This window comes from Diadema antillarum, unplaced genomic scaffold, assembly GCF_040938485.1.
Source record: "Diadema antillarum isolate AM-2024a unplaced genomic scaffold, OU_Dant_1.0 seq00000764_RagTag, whole genome shotgun sequence".
Classification (NCBI taxonomy): domain Eukaryota; kingdom Metazoa; phylum Echinodermata; class Echinoidea; order Diadematoida; family Diadematidae; genus Diadema; species Diadema antillarum.
In genome coordinates, this window is record NW_027271654.1 from 1,038,872 (window position 1) to 1,055,078 (window position 16,207).

General features: G+C 38.3%; 1 protein-coding gene across 1 annotated transcript in view; it reads left to right on the top strand.

The window, feature by feature from the left end:
• Window positions 1-12,326, top strand: part of LOC139738666 (bifunctional 3'-5' exonuclease/ATP-dependent helicase WRN-like) — a 31,916-nt gene extending 19,590 nt beyond the window's left edge. Inside the window, exons 18-28 of the mRNA XM_071649280.1 lie at window positions 707-762; window positions 1,314-1,345; window positions 3,587-3,735; window positions 4,823-5,014; window positions 5,979-6,091; window positions 6,551-6,716; window positions 7,648-7,767; window positions 8,487-8,583; window positions 9,312-9,377; window positions 11,178-11,349; window positions 11,860-12,326. Of these exons, the coding sequence (XP_071505381.1) occupies window positions 707-762; window positions 1,314-1,345; window positions 3,587-3,735; window positions 4,823-5,014; window positions 5,979-6,091; window positions 6,551-6,716; window positions 7,648-7,767; window positions 8,487-8,583; window positions 9,312-9,377; window positions 11,178-11,349; window positions 11,860-12,232 (1,536 nt within the window). The 3' untranslated portion in view covers window positions 12,233-12,326. The remainder of the gene's footprint in view (window positions 1-706; window positions 763-1,313; window positions 1,346-3,586; window positions 3,736-4,822; window positions 5,015-5,978; window positions 6,092-6,550; window positions 6,717-7,647; window positions 7,768-8,486; window positions 8,584-9,311; window positions 9,378-11,177; window positions 11,350-11,859) is intronic.
• Window positions 12,327-16,207: the final 3,881 nt, after the last annotated feature.

Below are 16,207 nucleotides of genomic sequence, written 5' to 3' on the forward strand. Positions count from 1 at the left end.
TATTCCCTCTGCCTTCTGAAAGAGAAAAGTTGAGTGTTCTTTCGTTATGCGAGAAAAATGGAAATGTGTTGAATTTTCTTTATTCTTTCTTTATATCGTTGTACACATGTGACATCACAAGCTATAGTAGTCTTCTCATCCAGTCGTGACTGAGCAGAAACTTCAAAAATTCATAACTTTTGAACGGACTGTCCTATTTTCCTCAAACTCTCGCTGATGTGCTCTACTAATATTGCTGCATTCACTAAACCCTCATGTCTATGAAGGTGAACTTGTCCTTTAAGCGCAGGGTTGGTAAGTTTTGAATGCATGTGAGTCACTGGTAGCTCTCAAGAACAGGACCATACCAGCTATCACTGGATTTTGGATATTGGATCTTTCTGCTTCTTTTAAGCAGCTTCACTCAAACGCACACATATCTTTGTTGTGACAGAAAGATGACTGTGGAATTGAAATCCCCTTTATGATACATTCATTTGAAAAACTCTTGATTCTATATTCCTTGTGCACAAGAGATGTGAAATGCTGTTTCCTACAAATGTCACATATTGACCAGGAACATGACATTCTTTTTTTTTTGTAAAGAGTTTTGCAACATGTACTGTTGTAGTTTTCATTGGCAGTATGATTAAAACAAAAAAGCTTTTGCTAAAAGCTGTGGACAGAGAAGAGACTCCTGTTTTGCTTGTGTGCTTTTTTCCAACAGTCAAATCAACGTCTCCCCAGACGCTATGCCAGCCACAAAGATTTTGGGAAAGGAAAGTGAGTAATCTTATGTTACTTTCTATTCTTCACTTTGTATGCTAAACTATGTCATGAGAAAGCTGCTATGAACAGGTGCTATTTCATACAAGAGCACTGTCAGAACAAACTTATTTCTAACACTGACATCTGAGTGCGTTTCACAATAGGCTCACATACTATTGATACATTTTAGTTTATTCCAACATTGAAAATTTTCTGTGCACTTTATCAAGTTCAAAGTGAATATCCAAATGTGTCAGTGTTTCAATGCTGTTACAGATATGTACATCCAGACCTGCTCAGACTTGTCTATAATGGCCATTTTTTCTGTCTCCCTTTAGGAGCTGATATAGACAGGTTTCACTGTATATTACTGTACTGTCAATAGAGGGAGTACTATGTATATGTTTAAATACAATAATATGCTAAGAATTCCTCCTCTTGAATTGCCATGTCATTGCAGAGTCGGTGGTAATGTGGGTGTCTTCCATCCCTCTCTAGCTGAAAAAAAAAAACAATGGTGTGGACTCTCTCACATTCATGAACTGATTTTTCTTTCCTTCTCACAGGGACAAATCAGAGAAGTGGTGGAAAGCTTTCGGTAAGTCTTTAATCCCCACCGAACCCTATTCTGTGTGCTGGGAAACATAATGTCATAATGTCACGGGCCTCAGATTAATGTCAAATTATCCTGCTGGAAACAAGTGTTGTTGTTTTTTTTTCACCTTGTGATTTTCGGCATCACTTGTCATTGTATATGCGTAAATTTCTTTCTTGGTTTGAAACAAATAGATTAGGATGAAAAAAAGAGCAAATTCATTTTGGAAACTTCTTGGGAATACGATGCATCTGCAAATGAGTCTCAAGCGTTCTCATACCTTTAACGATGATACTGAGCACTCTTTACCTGTAGCTTGATTTTGACTTTTATTCTTTCAAGAAACATTCAGCCCTTGTTTTTAGAAGACTGGTAGCACCTAAATTGTAAATAAAATTTCTGTGCCAACAAGTGAAATCTGAACATCTGATACAGAGAAACAATTCGGTCGTAATATCAATGTGAATTAAAGTATTACAATGCAGTACAGTACTCTCCGCATAATCGGGTAGGCTCGGTCAGAGCGTTTCTTACCCAATTAAGCGGAGTACCCGATTAACAGAAGAACACGTCTCATTCACAATTGACAGACACAATGTGTATTTACATGCATTGTACACTGCACCAAACACCTACACTGTATGCTTAAAGGACAAGTTCACCTTCATAAACATAAGGATTGAGAGAATGTAGCAATATTAGTAGAACACATCATTGAAAGTTTGAGGAAAATCGGACAATCCGTTCAAAAGTTATGAATTTTTGAAGTTTTAGTGCAGTAACCGCTGGATGAGAAGACTACTGCAGTGTATGAATAACTTAGATGTCACATGCGTACAACAATATAAGGAAAATATAAAGAGAATTTCACAAAATTTCATCTTTTGAAAAAAGTACACATTCCCTTGACTCGTTACCGACATATGTTATGGGTAATATTATTTCCCCTGCCTTTAGAAAGAGGCAAGTCAAGTGGTCTTTTATTATGCGAAAAAAGTGAAAATGTGTTGAATTTTCTTTACATTTTCTTTATACTGTTGTACGCATATGACTCACAAGCTGTAGTAGTCTCCTCATCCAGCGGTTCCAACACAAAAATTTTAAAAATTCATAACTTTTGCATCGATTGTCCAATTTTCCTCAAACTTTCACTGATGTGTTCTACTTATATTGCTGCATTTTCTCAATCCTTATGTTTATGAAGGTGAACCTGTCCTTTAACACGCGTGCTTGCACGGCACATTATACATACCTTACACTTGCTCAGTCACGAGCAATAATTTGCACTCTTTTTATGGACAAATATTTTTTCAGAAAACTCTGTGGTTTGACTGTAGACTCCTCGCTAACACGCAGGCGTTTTCTAAAATGAACATGTATCTTTGCGTGCATTAGTCACGTAGAACGTCTGGTTACTTTTCGAGAAATGACTCTGGGGAAAAGCAAAATTATGGAGCTGGTGCATGGCCTGATTTTCGTTACAAACTTCTCGTATTGTGAATGTTGTTGCGGAGCAAGGGAGGAGCGCATGTGTGTTCAACTCCTGTTTGTCTATGCAATTGTGAGTGCCAGCTACATGTGTAATGTTCGTTTTCATGTGGCAAGTCGGTACGTGTACATGTGACTTCATGTTTAATCACTCTCCAAATGATCGGTCTTCTTTGCAAATTAAACAGAGAACGCGATTAGCCGTGGAAAATTTGACATGCATGATTTCTTACAGTGTTATATCTGCGATAAAATATGGGTAGAAATTAGATTTGAAGAAAATTATTTACCCATTTATGCGGAGAGGCAACCAGATCATCAGGTAACTTTAATGTGCATTGGAACTGACTCTGACATTACTACCCAATTAAACAGAGTACCCGTTTAAGCGATACCCGATTACGCGGAGAGAACTGTATTATCTTTAGGCCATCTATTACCAGGTCTTGAGACCAGAAAACCCTGATGGTACTACTGTCAAGAAGACAGTGTCATTGATATCAATCTGTTAGTGGAACCATTTCTTAGCTTTCTGTTTGTAAAATAAAAAAAAAACTACAGTGCACTCTTGTTACAGCAAACATGATTATGACGAAATTCTTGTTGCAATGAAGTTAAAGTTCAGATCCCCAAATTATCATCTGTATATCTTTATTAAATTGTTTGGCTATAACAAAGTTTCAATATAGCAACAAAAAAAAAACTGCCGGTCCCGAGGACTTTGTTTTAATGGGAGTTGCCTGTACTGTCCTTCAGCCCACCAGGTTGTGATCAAAGGCTTGCTGGCAGAGAGGCAGGTGATAGGAGGGTTTGGACAGACAGTGGAACTCTCCAGGGAGGGGACACGATGGTTGGTAGCTGCTGAGGAAGGGAGAAACTCGCCCTTTGTGATCACGCCCAACCAGGTATAGAAATAACTCTCACCCACATTTACTCCCTACTTTTTAGGCTTCAAAATAGTTTCTCTGTGAAGGAAAATTTGTTCTAAGTGTATAGAAAAATTGTTATGATAGTGATACAAATTGAAGCAACGGATCTCAAAAGTTTGAGTAAATTCTGTTGAACATTAAGAAAGTTCAGCAGGTTGAATTAAATGTTGGCAAATTATCTTGCTATTTGTCCAACATCAGTATGAAACAAGCTATCTTTATGTTCACTGAGGCATAACTCTTTTGAAACATTTTAGAGCTTTTCACAGAAAGATCAAAATATGATTATTGTGGCAACTCTCATTGACTTGGATGATAATGTGTGACAATAACCTCAATATATCTTCTCCATAGTCATGAGGAGATTTTCTATTAGGGAAAAAAAAAATATTGGTATTTCACACACAAAATTCATTATGCAGCATCAATTCAGTCATGTGACTGGGGTAGTCAATATCAGAAGATGTCATTGTGAGACTATTAACCCGTTGAGGACTAGTCCCGAGTATACTCGGGCAAGGGTCTATGGGAAATGCGTGTTGTAGCAAAATCAGCCCGTCCTTAACGGGTTAATATATGTTTTTGTTTGAGATGTGATGAGGGAAATGTCATGCATAACCAACGTACAAATGTGCATGTCCGTGTCTTATATTATGATGTCATAAAGCAAAGATCATATTTTGAATTCTCGTCTTTATAACTTGTCTTATTTTGTGTGTGTTACTCATCAATTTATAGTATAGGGTTAAAGATCTCAGTTTTGTTCATGATATCAGTAGACATATAAGTATTTTAGCAAAACTTTATGTTGCTACTCACATTAAACAGTGACAATATTAGAGGAGGTTTAGGGGAAGTTGCAATGTGACTGACCAGTTTGTTAGTACCCTCCATGGGTGTCTTGGTGTCTTTTCATATGTGATGATATTAATATTGCACATGTGTTCTCTAAGTACAATGTATGTCACAACTACCTTTCTAACTCCTCCCTGAATAGTTGCAGTCTGAAAATGGCTTGATGTGATGGTGTAATTCATGACATTATTCATCTTCACCCCCAAAGGAGCTGCAGGCAGCCACCACAGAGAGAGTGGTGAAACCCACAATCCTACCACAGATCGTACCCCAGATCCTACCCAGGGTGAAGGTGGCTGGCTGGAACCAAGCAGCCCAGACCGGTGCTGGGACGAGGGCTGGTGGGGAGGATGTCGTTGCTACGCAGCAACCGATGGACCCCAAGGAGCAAGAGATGCAGGTGAGTGGTATTTTAACCCTTTGAGTGCCAAGTGGCACAGGAAAACCCCATAGACTTGTACACACTGTCCAGAGTCCCTGGCACCAAAGGGGTTAAGAAAGAGGGTATCGGGAGGGAGACAGACAAATGCAAAGACTCTTGTATCAGTAAAGCTGATGCAATGTGGACGTGAGATAGGTCAGATGGAGATGAAATCCCAGAGTCATTCACATTTCAGGATCAGTTTCATTTATCAGGGTTAGAAAAATAGTGACATACTGTAAAAACTTTTAGTTTGGAGTACAGGTATTTTCGCGAATGAGGTCACTGACTTTTTTTGCATGATGTTGTTAAGTTTGCAGCCTAAGAGTGATGTGCGGAAGTCACAAAGATTAAACCCTCCCGAAAATAACATCTTTTTCAGAAGACAATACAGGCAAGGATTTCAATTTGGAAGATATTAAAGCTGGCAGTCAAGAGATTGATGATAAATGTTTCAAACTTTTAGTGCTCTTTTAGTTTGATGTTGGAAAAGCCATGGACATTTCTTGGAAATTCAAACGTGATATACATTTATAGCAGCATGTCATTTTCAAGGAGATAAAGGAGATGGAGATGGCTATGCTAGCATAAGAACTTTCACACTTCAGCAAGTTTCTCTAAGCAAGGTTTCCTGAGATACATGCTTATCAGCACCACTACCATCAAAGTGATTATACCATAATAAAGCTGATTGAACCACAAGTAAACTACACATGCATTTGCTTACACTTGTTTGCTGTATATTTAGCATCTTTCTTTATCATCTATCAATTCCCATTTAGTTGATGTGTTACTGGCATCATTTCATGTGAATTTAGCACTGCAGAAGATCATCTGTAAATTGGTAGTCTTTTCATGATTGTTTCAATATGAATTTGGCATTCTGCTGTGTCACCTCCCAATGTTTATCTTCTTTGCCTTTGAACCACTCAAACACCGGCAGGGTAAGCTGTACTCTGAGCTGATGAAGCGCCGTAACCAGCTGGCATCGGAGCTAGGAGCAGCACCTTACATGGTCGCCAACAATAAGAACCTCTTGGATCTGGCAGTAATCAGGTAATCATGGTGAATCTCAAATATATAGCAGCTTCAAAACCTGTGTTTGGTGTGTTTCTTTCCTCCCCTCCCCACCCCCCCCCCCCCCCCCCCCCCCCGAGATAGTTAGCAAATTATAAAGGATAAAGTGTGAAAATGTGAGAATCTTTTCACCTGTTGTCTTTTCCCATCTGTGAATGAGATACTTGACATCCCTAATAAGAAAATAAAGAGGAATCCTCAATGAATCAACTCAGAGGCCATTTCCATATCAAAAGCCCCTATGAAAAAATAGAATGAAATAAGGCCACTTCAAGCAAGAAGACGTTCAATTTTGGGAAAGAAATGTGATGATTTGCAGTGCAGCAGTGCATTAGGTGAAACAAAGATGAGAGCTAAAATGAAAATCAAATGTAATCACATGTAATGAGAAGACGAATGGAACTGAAACTGAAATGATGGTACATTTGATTCTGACAGACCGGCAAGCATGAAGGCCATGCTGAGGATTGACGGCTTTGCCCAGGCCAGGGTGGAAAAGTTTGGGGCGAAATTCATCGCAGCCATCCAGGAGTTCTGCTCAGAAAACAATGTTAGGATGGACAACTTCCCAGCATCCACCCCGTCTAGCATCAGTGACAGAGTGGTAAGAGACTGTCAGGCTCCTAGAAGCACTTTGTGTCATGGACTCCAAGCTCGTTATTCATTGATAGTTGTGTTTGCTTTTTGAAGGAACACTACGTTGTACTGTGAAAGTAGACATTTTTGGGGTGTGGAAATTCTTGTGCATTTCACCTGACCGGAAACCAGTGTGAAAATAAAAACATGCAACTATTTTTTGCTCATCATGTATTCCATTAATGAATGTCTTGTTTCCGTGGAATTAAACACTCATGAAATTCATCTTACGCTGCCAAGCGTGTAAATTACTGTCACGAAAATATCCACTTTAACCATATTCTTACCTGTATTTGACCAGCAAATAAGTAGCTAAGATCATGCAGTGAGATTAGAAAGGATCCCCCCAAGAAAAAATTAAACAAAACAAAAATTAACTGCTTGCATGGAAAAGTTGTCTAATTCAGTCACATATTGTTCCTCTTCTTTTCTTCCTTGCTACAAGATTTATCTATGCTATTAAGAAGAAAGCTTTTAATCCCGTTGCTGTAAGTTTGTAGTTCAGGCCAGTAAAATGCTAAATTCAACTGGTGCTTTTCATGTACAGTTTTGCCTTTCCTCGTAGGAATGTTTACTTCACCTATATCAGGCTTGTTTTATTCATTCAGTATTTTTCAACACATTTTGTGGGGACATACATGTGTTTATTTGACTTGTGAGCATTTAGGTCCAAGTTTTGCTTTTCTCTGTGAAATTTGGTTTACAAACTATTAGTTCAAGAAAAGTAGAATCAGGCTTGTTTTATTCATTCATTGTTTTCAAACACACTTGTGTGGGAACATATGATTTTTCACCTATCAGCATTTAGGTCCAAGTTATGCTTTTCTCTGTGGGATTTACTGTATGCACCAAATATTTTGCTATGGATATTGCATATGCAGTATTTTATCATCCAACAGGAATCTTCAACGAGTAATGGATCTGTTGGCTGTTCGTTCCAACGCAGTGCCAATGTTGGCAAGATAACAGAGACTGTGAGAGAGAGTTACAATCTCTTCCATGAGCAAGGAATGACACTCGTGAGTATGTTGTTTGGTTTGCCTTTTACGTCTTCGTGCAAAGTCAGTGCAGTAGATCTGAATATAAGTTGTTATTTGCAAGAGAAGTATCTGTATACGTGTTCCACAAGAATGGAGCAGACGTAAGTTATTGTCCACATTGTGTTCATACGTACATGTATGTGTCCGTTTGACTATTTTTCTGTTTCAGTCTTCCCATGTGTTCTGTACACAGTGAAATTTGCTGCATCATTTCAGTGACCACAACTGGCAATTTTGCCTTTCAATAGATCATGCCCTGCTGCTTCTCCGCTGATAGAATAAGCCAGAATAATCTTATCTATCTCCTCTTTTGCAGGCTTAGCCTTTGCGTTCTTTATCTTCCTTTGTCTCCCACCTTCGTTGGTTTATTTTTTTCTATCAAAAGTCTTCCAGAGCCAAGATATCAATTCTAGATGAGCAGGTTGTACATCAAAAGGATATTAATGACATTTGCTTGCCTTTTAGAGTGTATTCTACTCTGTCTTTTCATCTGAGTTAGTCAATGACCTGTGCTCAACCAATAATTGAAATCTCACACTCTACCTCATCCCTTCAATTAAATCACTCAACATCATTCCAAGTCGATCGTTCTTGTAACAAACTCCCAAGATAGAGGCATTACTCTTTAGTGGTACTGCTACTCCCAATGCTTATCTTGATTGTTGAGTTGAGTTGTTCTTTTTTGATAATGTCTCTAGGAACAAGTGGCCAATGCCCGAGGACTCAAAGTGTCTACAGTTGGGAGCCATCTTGCAGCAGCCATCCAAGCTGGATATCCTGTCAACTTTGCAAGAGGTTTGTCCCACCCTATTGGTGCCCATGTAAACGCTGGGTTTTTTGCTTGTTGTTGTTTGGTTGTTGTTGTTTATTTTGTTTGTTTGGGGTGGGTTGTTTTTGTTTTTTTTTTCTTTTTTTTTCTTTTTTTTTTCTTTTTTGCATCAGTCAGCTGTAGATATGTTTCATGTTTCACAGTTTTGTAGGATCTGCAGAAAGACTTTAAGAAATGTCGCTCTGCTGTGGCAAGTTTTAATTTCTGTGGAAGAAACATGCCAGAACGTTTGTAACAAAGAACAATGTGTGGTGCTGCCTATTGTAGTCAAATGATTTGATGATGTGACAGTTTTACTTTGTCTTTACATCATGTTTTTGCTTTGCAAAAGCCACCACTCTTTTCGTAGCTCTGTTTCCATTACTGAGGAAGTTGAAGGAAATAGCATATTGTTTAATGTAGTTTGCAGCCAATATTTGTCTTGTTTGTTGTGCTCCTTGTCAGGGACCGAAATTTGCAATGTAAGTTGCATGTCTGTGTTGAAAAATTACAGATTGATAAAAGGGAGAATGCTTTGAGAAAAAAAAAAAATTAAATTTAATAACACCTTCTGATAATGAATGTTGTTTCAGAGAGGTACGAGTACTTGCATGAATGAAAAACTAAAAAAGCGTTTTGCTGTAGAACATTGCTGCCATGATTCTCGCGTTGACATTAAGAGGAAGTTTTGTCACTCTTCATCCTCTGAATGCAGCCGGCATCTCCCCAGCCATGCAGAAAGAAATTGAGTCCGTCATCAGAGCCCCGCCAATTAACTCCGGTGAGTTGGTAGCTTGCCTTGATTTAATCCATAGAGGGCAGCATTCTGTTTGGAGGCTGACCTCTTGGTAGTCTCCCTTTTTTCTGTTGAGCTGGGGGGCATTTCGTGAAGCATTTTGTCCGACAGAGTTGTCGGACAAAAATTGCTCTCAGCCAATCAGATGCAAGGATTTCAGCAGCTTGTAACAGTTTGTCAGAAAAATATGCGACCAAACTGCTCCATGAAATGCCCCCCTGTTTTACTTTATAGAGATATTGCTACATGAGGAAAGCAAGATAAGCGCATTTAAATCTTCAAGAAAATGTCATCTTTTGGAGTGTGAATAGATCTGTTAAGGACAAGTATGTTGTTGTTTTTTATGCCTCCGCAACGAAGTGGCCGGAGGCATTATGTTTTCGGGTCGTCCGTCCGTCCGTCCGTCCGTCCGTCCGTACGTCCGTACGTCCGTCCGTCCCGTTTTGTTTTTGTCGATATCTCAAGAACCGTGTGGTGGTTTTACATCAAACTTGGTATGAGGGTATATCCTTGGGGGATAATACTTTGTGTGGATTTTAGGGTCACAGGGTCAAAGGTCAAAGGTCACAGGTTATTTTGTGAAAAAAAATTGAAATTTCATGTTTTTCTCCATATCTCGCAAATGGTTCAAGGTATCTTCATGGAACTTAGTATATATGCTTGTACTGATGGGCAGTGATTATATAGGGAAGTTGGGGTCGTGGGTCAAAGGTCAGGGGGTCAAAGGTCAAGGTCAACTCCTCAAAATATCACTACTTTCCTTAGAATGCAATATGCCTGAAGGTTTTTTTTTTTTTAAACTTGATGTATGGCATGTATTACCCATTATATATTTTTGGGGAAGTTTCTTGCCAAAAGGTCAAAGGTCAAAGGTCAAGTGAAAGTGCTAAATTGCACTTTTTCCTCCATATCTCGAAAGTAACTCCAGGTATCATCATGAAACTGACATATTTATGCATGTTCAACCTAACAGTGATTCTCTTTGGAACTGTGAGGTCAAAGGTCAAAGGCCAGGTTTAGATAATGCTATTTTCCCATTTGATACTGAAATTATACTTTTCCTCAATACCTTGAAAATTACTCAATGCATAAACTTATAAAAGGGTCAAAAGTCAAGTAAAAATCATCAGTTCCCCAAATACCTGCACTCTGACATTTTAATCATTCATCCAATTGAACCTAGTTCTAGGAAAGTGAACATTCAGCACATTTGTGTCAAACCTGTCCTTTTAATATTTTGCCAGTTGTGTGGAACTGTCATCACACATTGTCAAGACATTGTACTATAGACCTATTAGGAGAACCATGCATTATGGCGGAGGCATATCAGTAGCTGTAGCGATATGTCTAGTTTCTTTCATGGAAGTTATGATGATGTTCAACCTTGTAATTTTATTAAGCATTGCAAAATTTTTTAAGGAGATATTGAAATTATGAATATAATATTGATGGCAATGATTATAACAATGATAATAGCAGTGGTAATTGTGATTAAAATCAATAATGTTAATAGTGGTAGTGATGATGATGATAATATAAGTAATAAAAATGATAATGTTAATGATAATAATGATGATGATTATATCACTAGTAAAGAGAGCAGTATGATAAAAAATAACAGTTTGAAGAGAAATCTTGTTATTAGTGTATGATTTAGTGCTGAATTTTAGTCACCACAACACTTGAAATAAGAATGGCAGAATGTGATATGCAAAGATTTTATACCAGATTTATATTTTTCACCCCAGCTACTAACATTTTTCATCTCCCTGAAATTCCTCCCAGATATCAGTAAACTGAACCCTATCAAGGAACTGCTACCGCAGTATGACTACCACCATATCAAGCTTGTCATCGCCATACTCCAGATGCAGTATGGGATGCCTGTCAAGGTGCCTGTTGCCGATGGCAACACATCATCCTCTCCACCATCATCATCATCATATTCACAGGTGCAGTCATCTGTACTAACCACACAGCTGAAGACTTTTTGCTTTAAATACTGTATATGCCGAATATTTCGTGAGGTTTCCATTTTCGCGAATTTCGCGAGTGAGGTGCTGTTCGAGAATTTAAAGACACGCGTAAATATTGACTATGATCCTGATATGAATGTGACGTACACGTATGCATTTTTCAGTTCAGTACTGTATTTCACAATCGCGAATTTAACCACTCGCGAAATCTTTGTGAAGTCCTGATTTGCAAAAATTTAGACTCGCTAAATATATGGTGTATACAGTGGTCTACCATGATTTAATTAAGATCCATTACTACTTTTAGAATGCTTTAAACCAGTGCCGTGTCACTGTTTTTCTATTTTCCTTTTTTATATAGCTCAATAAAATGGTCTACACTTTTTGTAGTTGGGATGTAAGAGGCATGTCAACCAGTATTAATGGCGATATTTGAATATTTTCCTCCATTCAATCAATCAGTCTCAAGCCAACGTCAGTCACAGTCACAGTCCGAGATCGTGGCCTCCTGCTGGCTCTGCACCGTCATCGTCATCATCTTCATCTTCATCATCTTCGTCGTTGTCCTCATCTAGCTCAAAACCGAGCCAGCTCCTCAAGCAGCAGAGCATTCCCACCTACACCTCACAGACCAGGCCCACCGAGATCAAACGCAGCCGCACGATGCCAGAGCTCACCGGCGCCGACCTGCCGCCCAAGGGGGCGCTCTCCCCCGCGAGCAACAGGCAGGAGCATTCCAGCTCAAAGCGCAAGCTGCCGTCGTGGATGGGAGGATCAGCCATCAAGAAAGGGAGGAACGACGGAGGGAGCCCCCACGAGGCCCATAAGAGAAAATTCAAAGGGAACTCGTTATTTAGAAAATGAAATGTGCAGTGGATAAGAGATGTGGAAATGCAACAATGGTGAACTATGCATGAACATTTGAAGAGGTAGCTATTTTATTTCTTATGATTTCATTTCAAGAGCAACCGTTCGTACCATGGCAATTATACTGTAAGTCACTGCATGACATTCATGACCAGTGGAGGTCTTTTATTTGTCAGTTCTACATTTTGTCATATGAATGGTACCTTGGAGGAAGTGTTGATCGTTGCCACTATCAATCATGTGTAATGAACTTTGGGTTATAACCTTAGAGTAATTCATGTTGGTAGGAAACAGTTTTATTCTGTTTGACGAGAGACCTCACTGACCTATGTTCATGTTTCACTTTTGTGTCTCAAATGTAGACACTTTTTCGACATACCTCAGTGATATGTCATAGTTTCAGTTGCATCAAGTTTCAGTGACACTCTACTTACCAGTGATAATTCATCAAATCTAAAGCACAAGTGATTATGATGATGATTATAATGTGACAGAGACCATAATATGTCCTTGAAATGCACGGTAATAGTGATGTTTTTCCCCTGACATCATTACTGTGGTAACCACAGCCATGAAAGTGGTGCTGCTTTGTCTTTCCCTTCTTCGTTTCACTTTTTGCCCTTTTCTTTTGTTTGTCTGTTTGTTTAGTTGTTGTTGTTTAGGTTTGTGTTGTGCTCTCATCAGATTTTTTTTTTTTTTTTTTTTTTTTTTTTTTTTTTTTACAAAGGTGCTATTTACAAGCAACTTATGACAAATCTTGGAGTCTGAAATGCATTCGTGAGATGGGAAATTGACTGTAATTATGTCACATTTGGTATTAGATGAGGAAAGAAAAGTAAGGTTTGATTCTGAAAGTGTCAAAGATTGGGGGATAAGTGGTTCGATACCAACTCTATTCTAACAAAACCTCTGTACATCTGTACGTCTATATGCCCATACAATGAGTTTCAACTTCCCAAGCCCATTCCATTCACAGTCTGTCTCTTCCTCTCCAAACTAGATAGTTATGTTTTTCAGACAAAATCCACTTGGGGGGGGGGGGGGTGCTGAGATCTCGGCCATCGATCGCACAGTCGGCATGAAAACTTGCACATGAGTTACATTTTGCATAATCTCCCAAACTATGAACAAAAAGGAAATTTAGATTTTCATTTATGAATTCTTTTAGTTTTAACCATTGTTTTAGGGTTAACCATACCACAGACCCTCTTTGAGATTACTGCATGATAAAAGGGATTAAGTAATTCCAGGTTTTGAGGTTTCATTGACAGTTAGTTTTGAATGTTGTGCAGATAAGGAAGGCAAGCATGCTGGTGGGATGATGTGATGGCCCAGACATAAAGTGTAGATTGAGTTCTAGTTATATTACCTCGCAGAGAAAACAGTTAAATATGAATATAACTGGCCCTATCCACCATCTGTCCTCCTGTGCTATACAGTAATCTTGTCTTGCAATGGCCAGTAGTAATCCTGTCAGTGCATGGTACACTGAAGGTGGCATGCGTAACCAACCCCTTATGTGTTCATACTCTGAGCTCTAACTTAGCTAGTGTAATTTTTTTCAAATTAATGATTGTTGTAATGAAGCGAGAATGTTTGATTTTAATAAATATGCAGTGCCTACTCCTGTAACGAATCAGATTTGTCTGTAGCTAACAGATGGAAGCTCAGTAGACTAGTGGAAATGATGCCTATCTAGCAATCAGGAGGTTGTTGGTTCGAATCCCACCTGAATGAGTACAGTACAGTGAACACCCGTTATAACAAAGTCCTCGGGACCAGCACTTTTCTTTCGTTATACCTAAATTTCGTTACAACCGAACAAATAAACAATAAAAATACTTAGATTGGATAATGTTGCAGCCCTAATTTTTGCTTCGTTGTAACCGGAATTTCGTTATAACCGTGTTCGTTATAACAGGAGTGCACTGTATACATGTGTGCTCATGATTTTTTATCACGGCTGCTGCTCCAACATGAATAATTGGTGTTTAGTTTAATTTCATTCGTCTGCAGTTAGTGTGAGAACATTTGTGTCACTTGGATTAGAATGCCATTAGCTCCAAAAAGGTTGATATCTTAACAGCTACCCTTTAGTCCTGAAACCAAATTGGTTGGTGAATGGGGATTATTTAATCTTCTTAATCCAAGTTGCATCACAATGGCCTTGCATGACTTGCTTTGATCCCAAGTTGGTTTTAGGCCTGTTGGTTGGCAGCACACCAAATGCGTTCCTTCTTGGATGAGTGTTACTCCCGAAAAGGACCACTTATTCTCCCAGGACCGTTTCAAGACCACATGGGTACTCGTTCATTAAAGAATTTATTTGGTCTATAGAAGACCAGCAGAGTGCGAACATTTCATAATGCAAACCTTAACCCCTTGAGGACGAGTCCCAAGTATACTCAGGCATGTCTATGGGAAATGCGTGTTATAGCAAAATCAGTCCATCCTCAACGGGTTAAAAAAAAACACACACACACATCAAAATATGATTGTTTAATTTATCATTATCATCATCATCATCATCATCTTCATTATCATCAGTATCATCATCTTCATCTTCTTCGTCATAGAAACCATTTCCATGCAATTCTCATCCACAGTGCTGTACCAAGAGCTTTACCAATGATTTACTATCTACTCCTGATATGAAGTCCTGGTAGAACAATGAAAAGCTGGTAAAGTAGGTACTTGGAGACATCCTAATGATGGGATGATTTGTGTGTCTAAGATTGATGAAATAAGGTTTTTCTGTCCGTTTGTCTGTCCATCTATCTGTCTTTCCAAAGACCATACTTAGTATGCCTTTTTGTTGTTGTTGTTGAATATATACAGAATTTATGTTGTCAGTTGTAAAGATGATTTTGTTGACTTGTAAATGTACTTGTTCTCTGTTGTTAGTTACATGTGACGCACATTCTGATGTTATTATTGAGCCAAAGGCTGTGATAGATTGTATTGATATGGGTAATTTGTATAGTGGACTCCCGTTATAACGAAGTCCTCGAGACTGGCAGTTTTCTCTCATTATATCAAATTTTCGTTATAACCGAACAAATAAACAATAAAAATACATAGAGCTGATAATGTTGCAGCCTGAATTTTTACTTTGTTGTAACCCAAATTTTGTTATAACCGTGTTTGTTATAACAGGAGTGCACTGTACTTCTAGTATCAGGTATGTTGTCATGTGTAATATAGACATTCAAAATGATGAGAACCAGTACATAATTTGTCGTACGATTTTATTCCATTGCCAAGATTGAAAAGTGCCCTATACATGCACCAGTCCTTTCCTAGTATGCACACTCATTTTGATAACATGTTCTGTCTACTGTCTTTGTACCATGAATGTAGTGTGTATACTATATCAAGAGCATCTCTAGGTAATGTGAATATGATATATTTGTGTGTAGTTGTACCAACAACCAACTGTTAAAAGATGTTCATATACCAATAAATGATTTATTAGTGACACAAATACAGGAACAAGAATTGTCTGGGTGCTACATCTTTTCATGTGAGCTGAAAAGCTGTCTTACATCAAATATATGTGTGAAAAAAAAGAAAATATTAAGTTGAGCAGTTAATAGCATGAAGATGTATGCACAGTGTGTGTGTATATATATATATATATACTGTATACGCTGTTATTTTCGCGAATGACAAAGTCATAGACATTTTCGCAAGATGTTGTTTTCGCGAATTGACGCCGACGCTTACGTTAATGCATTTTAACAATGCGCATGGAGGCATTTTCACGTGTTGTGAAATTCGCGATCCAACTGATTCGCGAAATTCGCGAAAATTAAACCCTTGCAAAAATAACAGCTTATACAGTATATATATATATATATATATATATATATATATATATATACACTGTACATACATAAATATACATACACAGTGTAAGTAATTTTGACGGGAAGGAGGATCCTGCAGACATAGCGGTAGTTCACTTTCAAT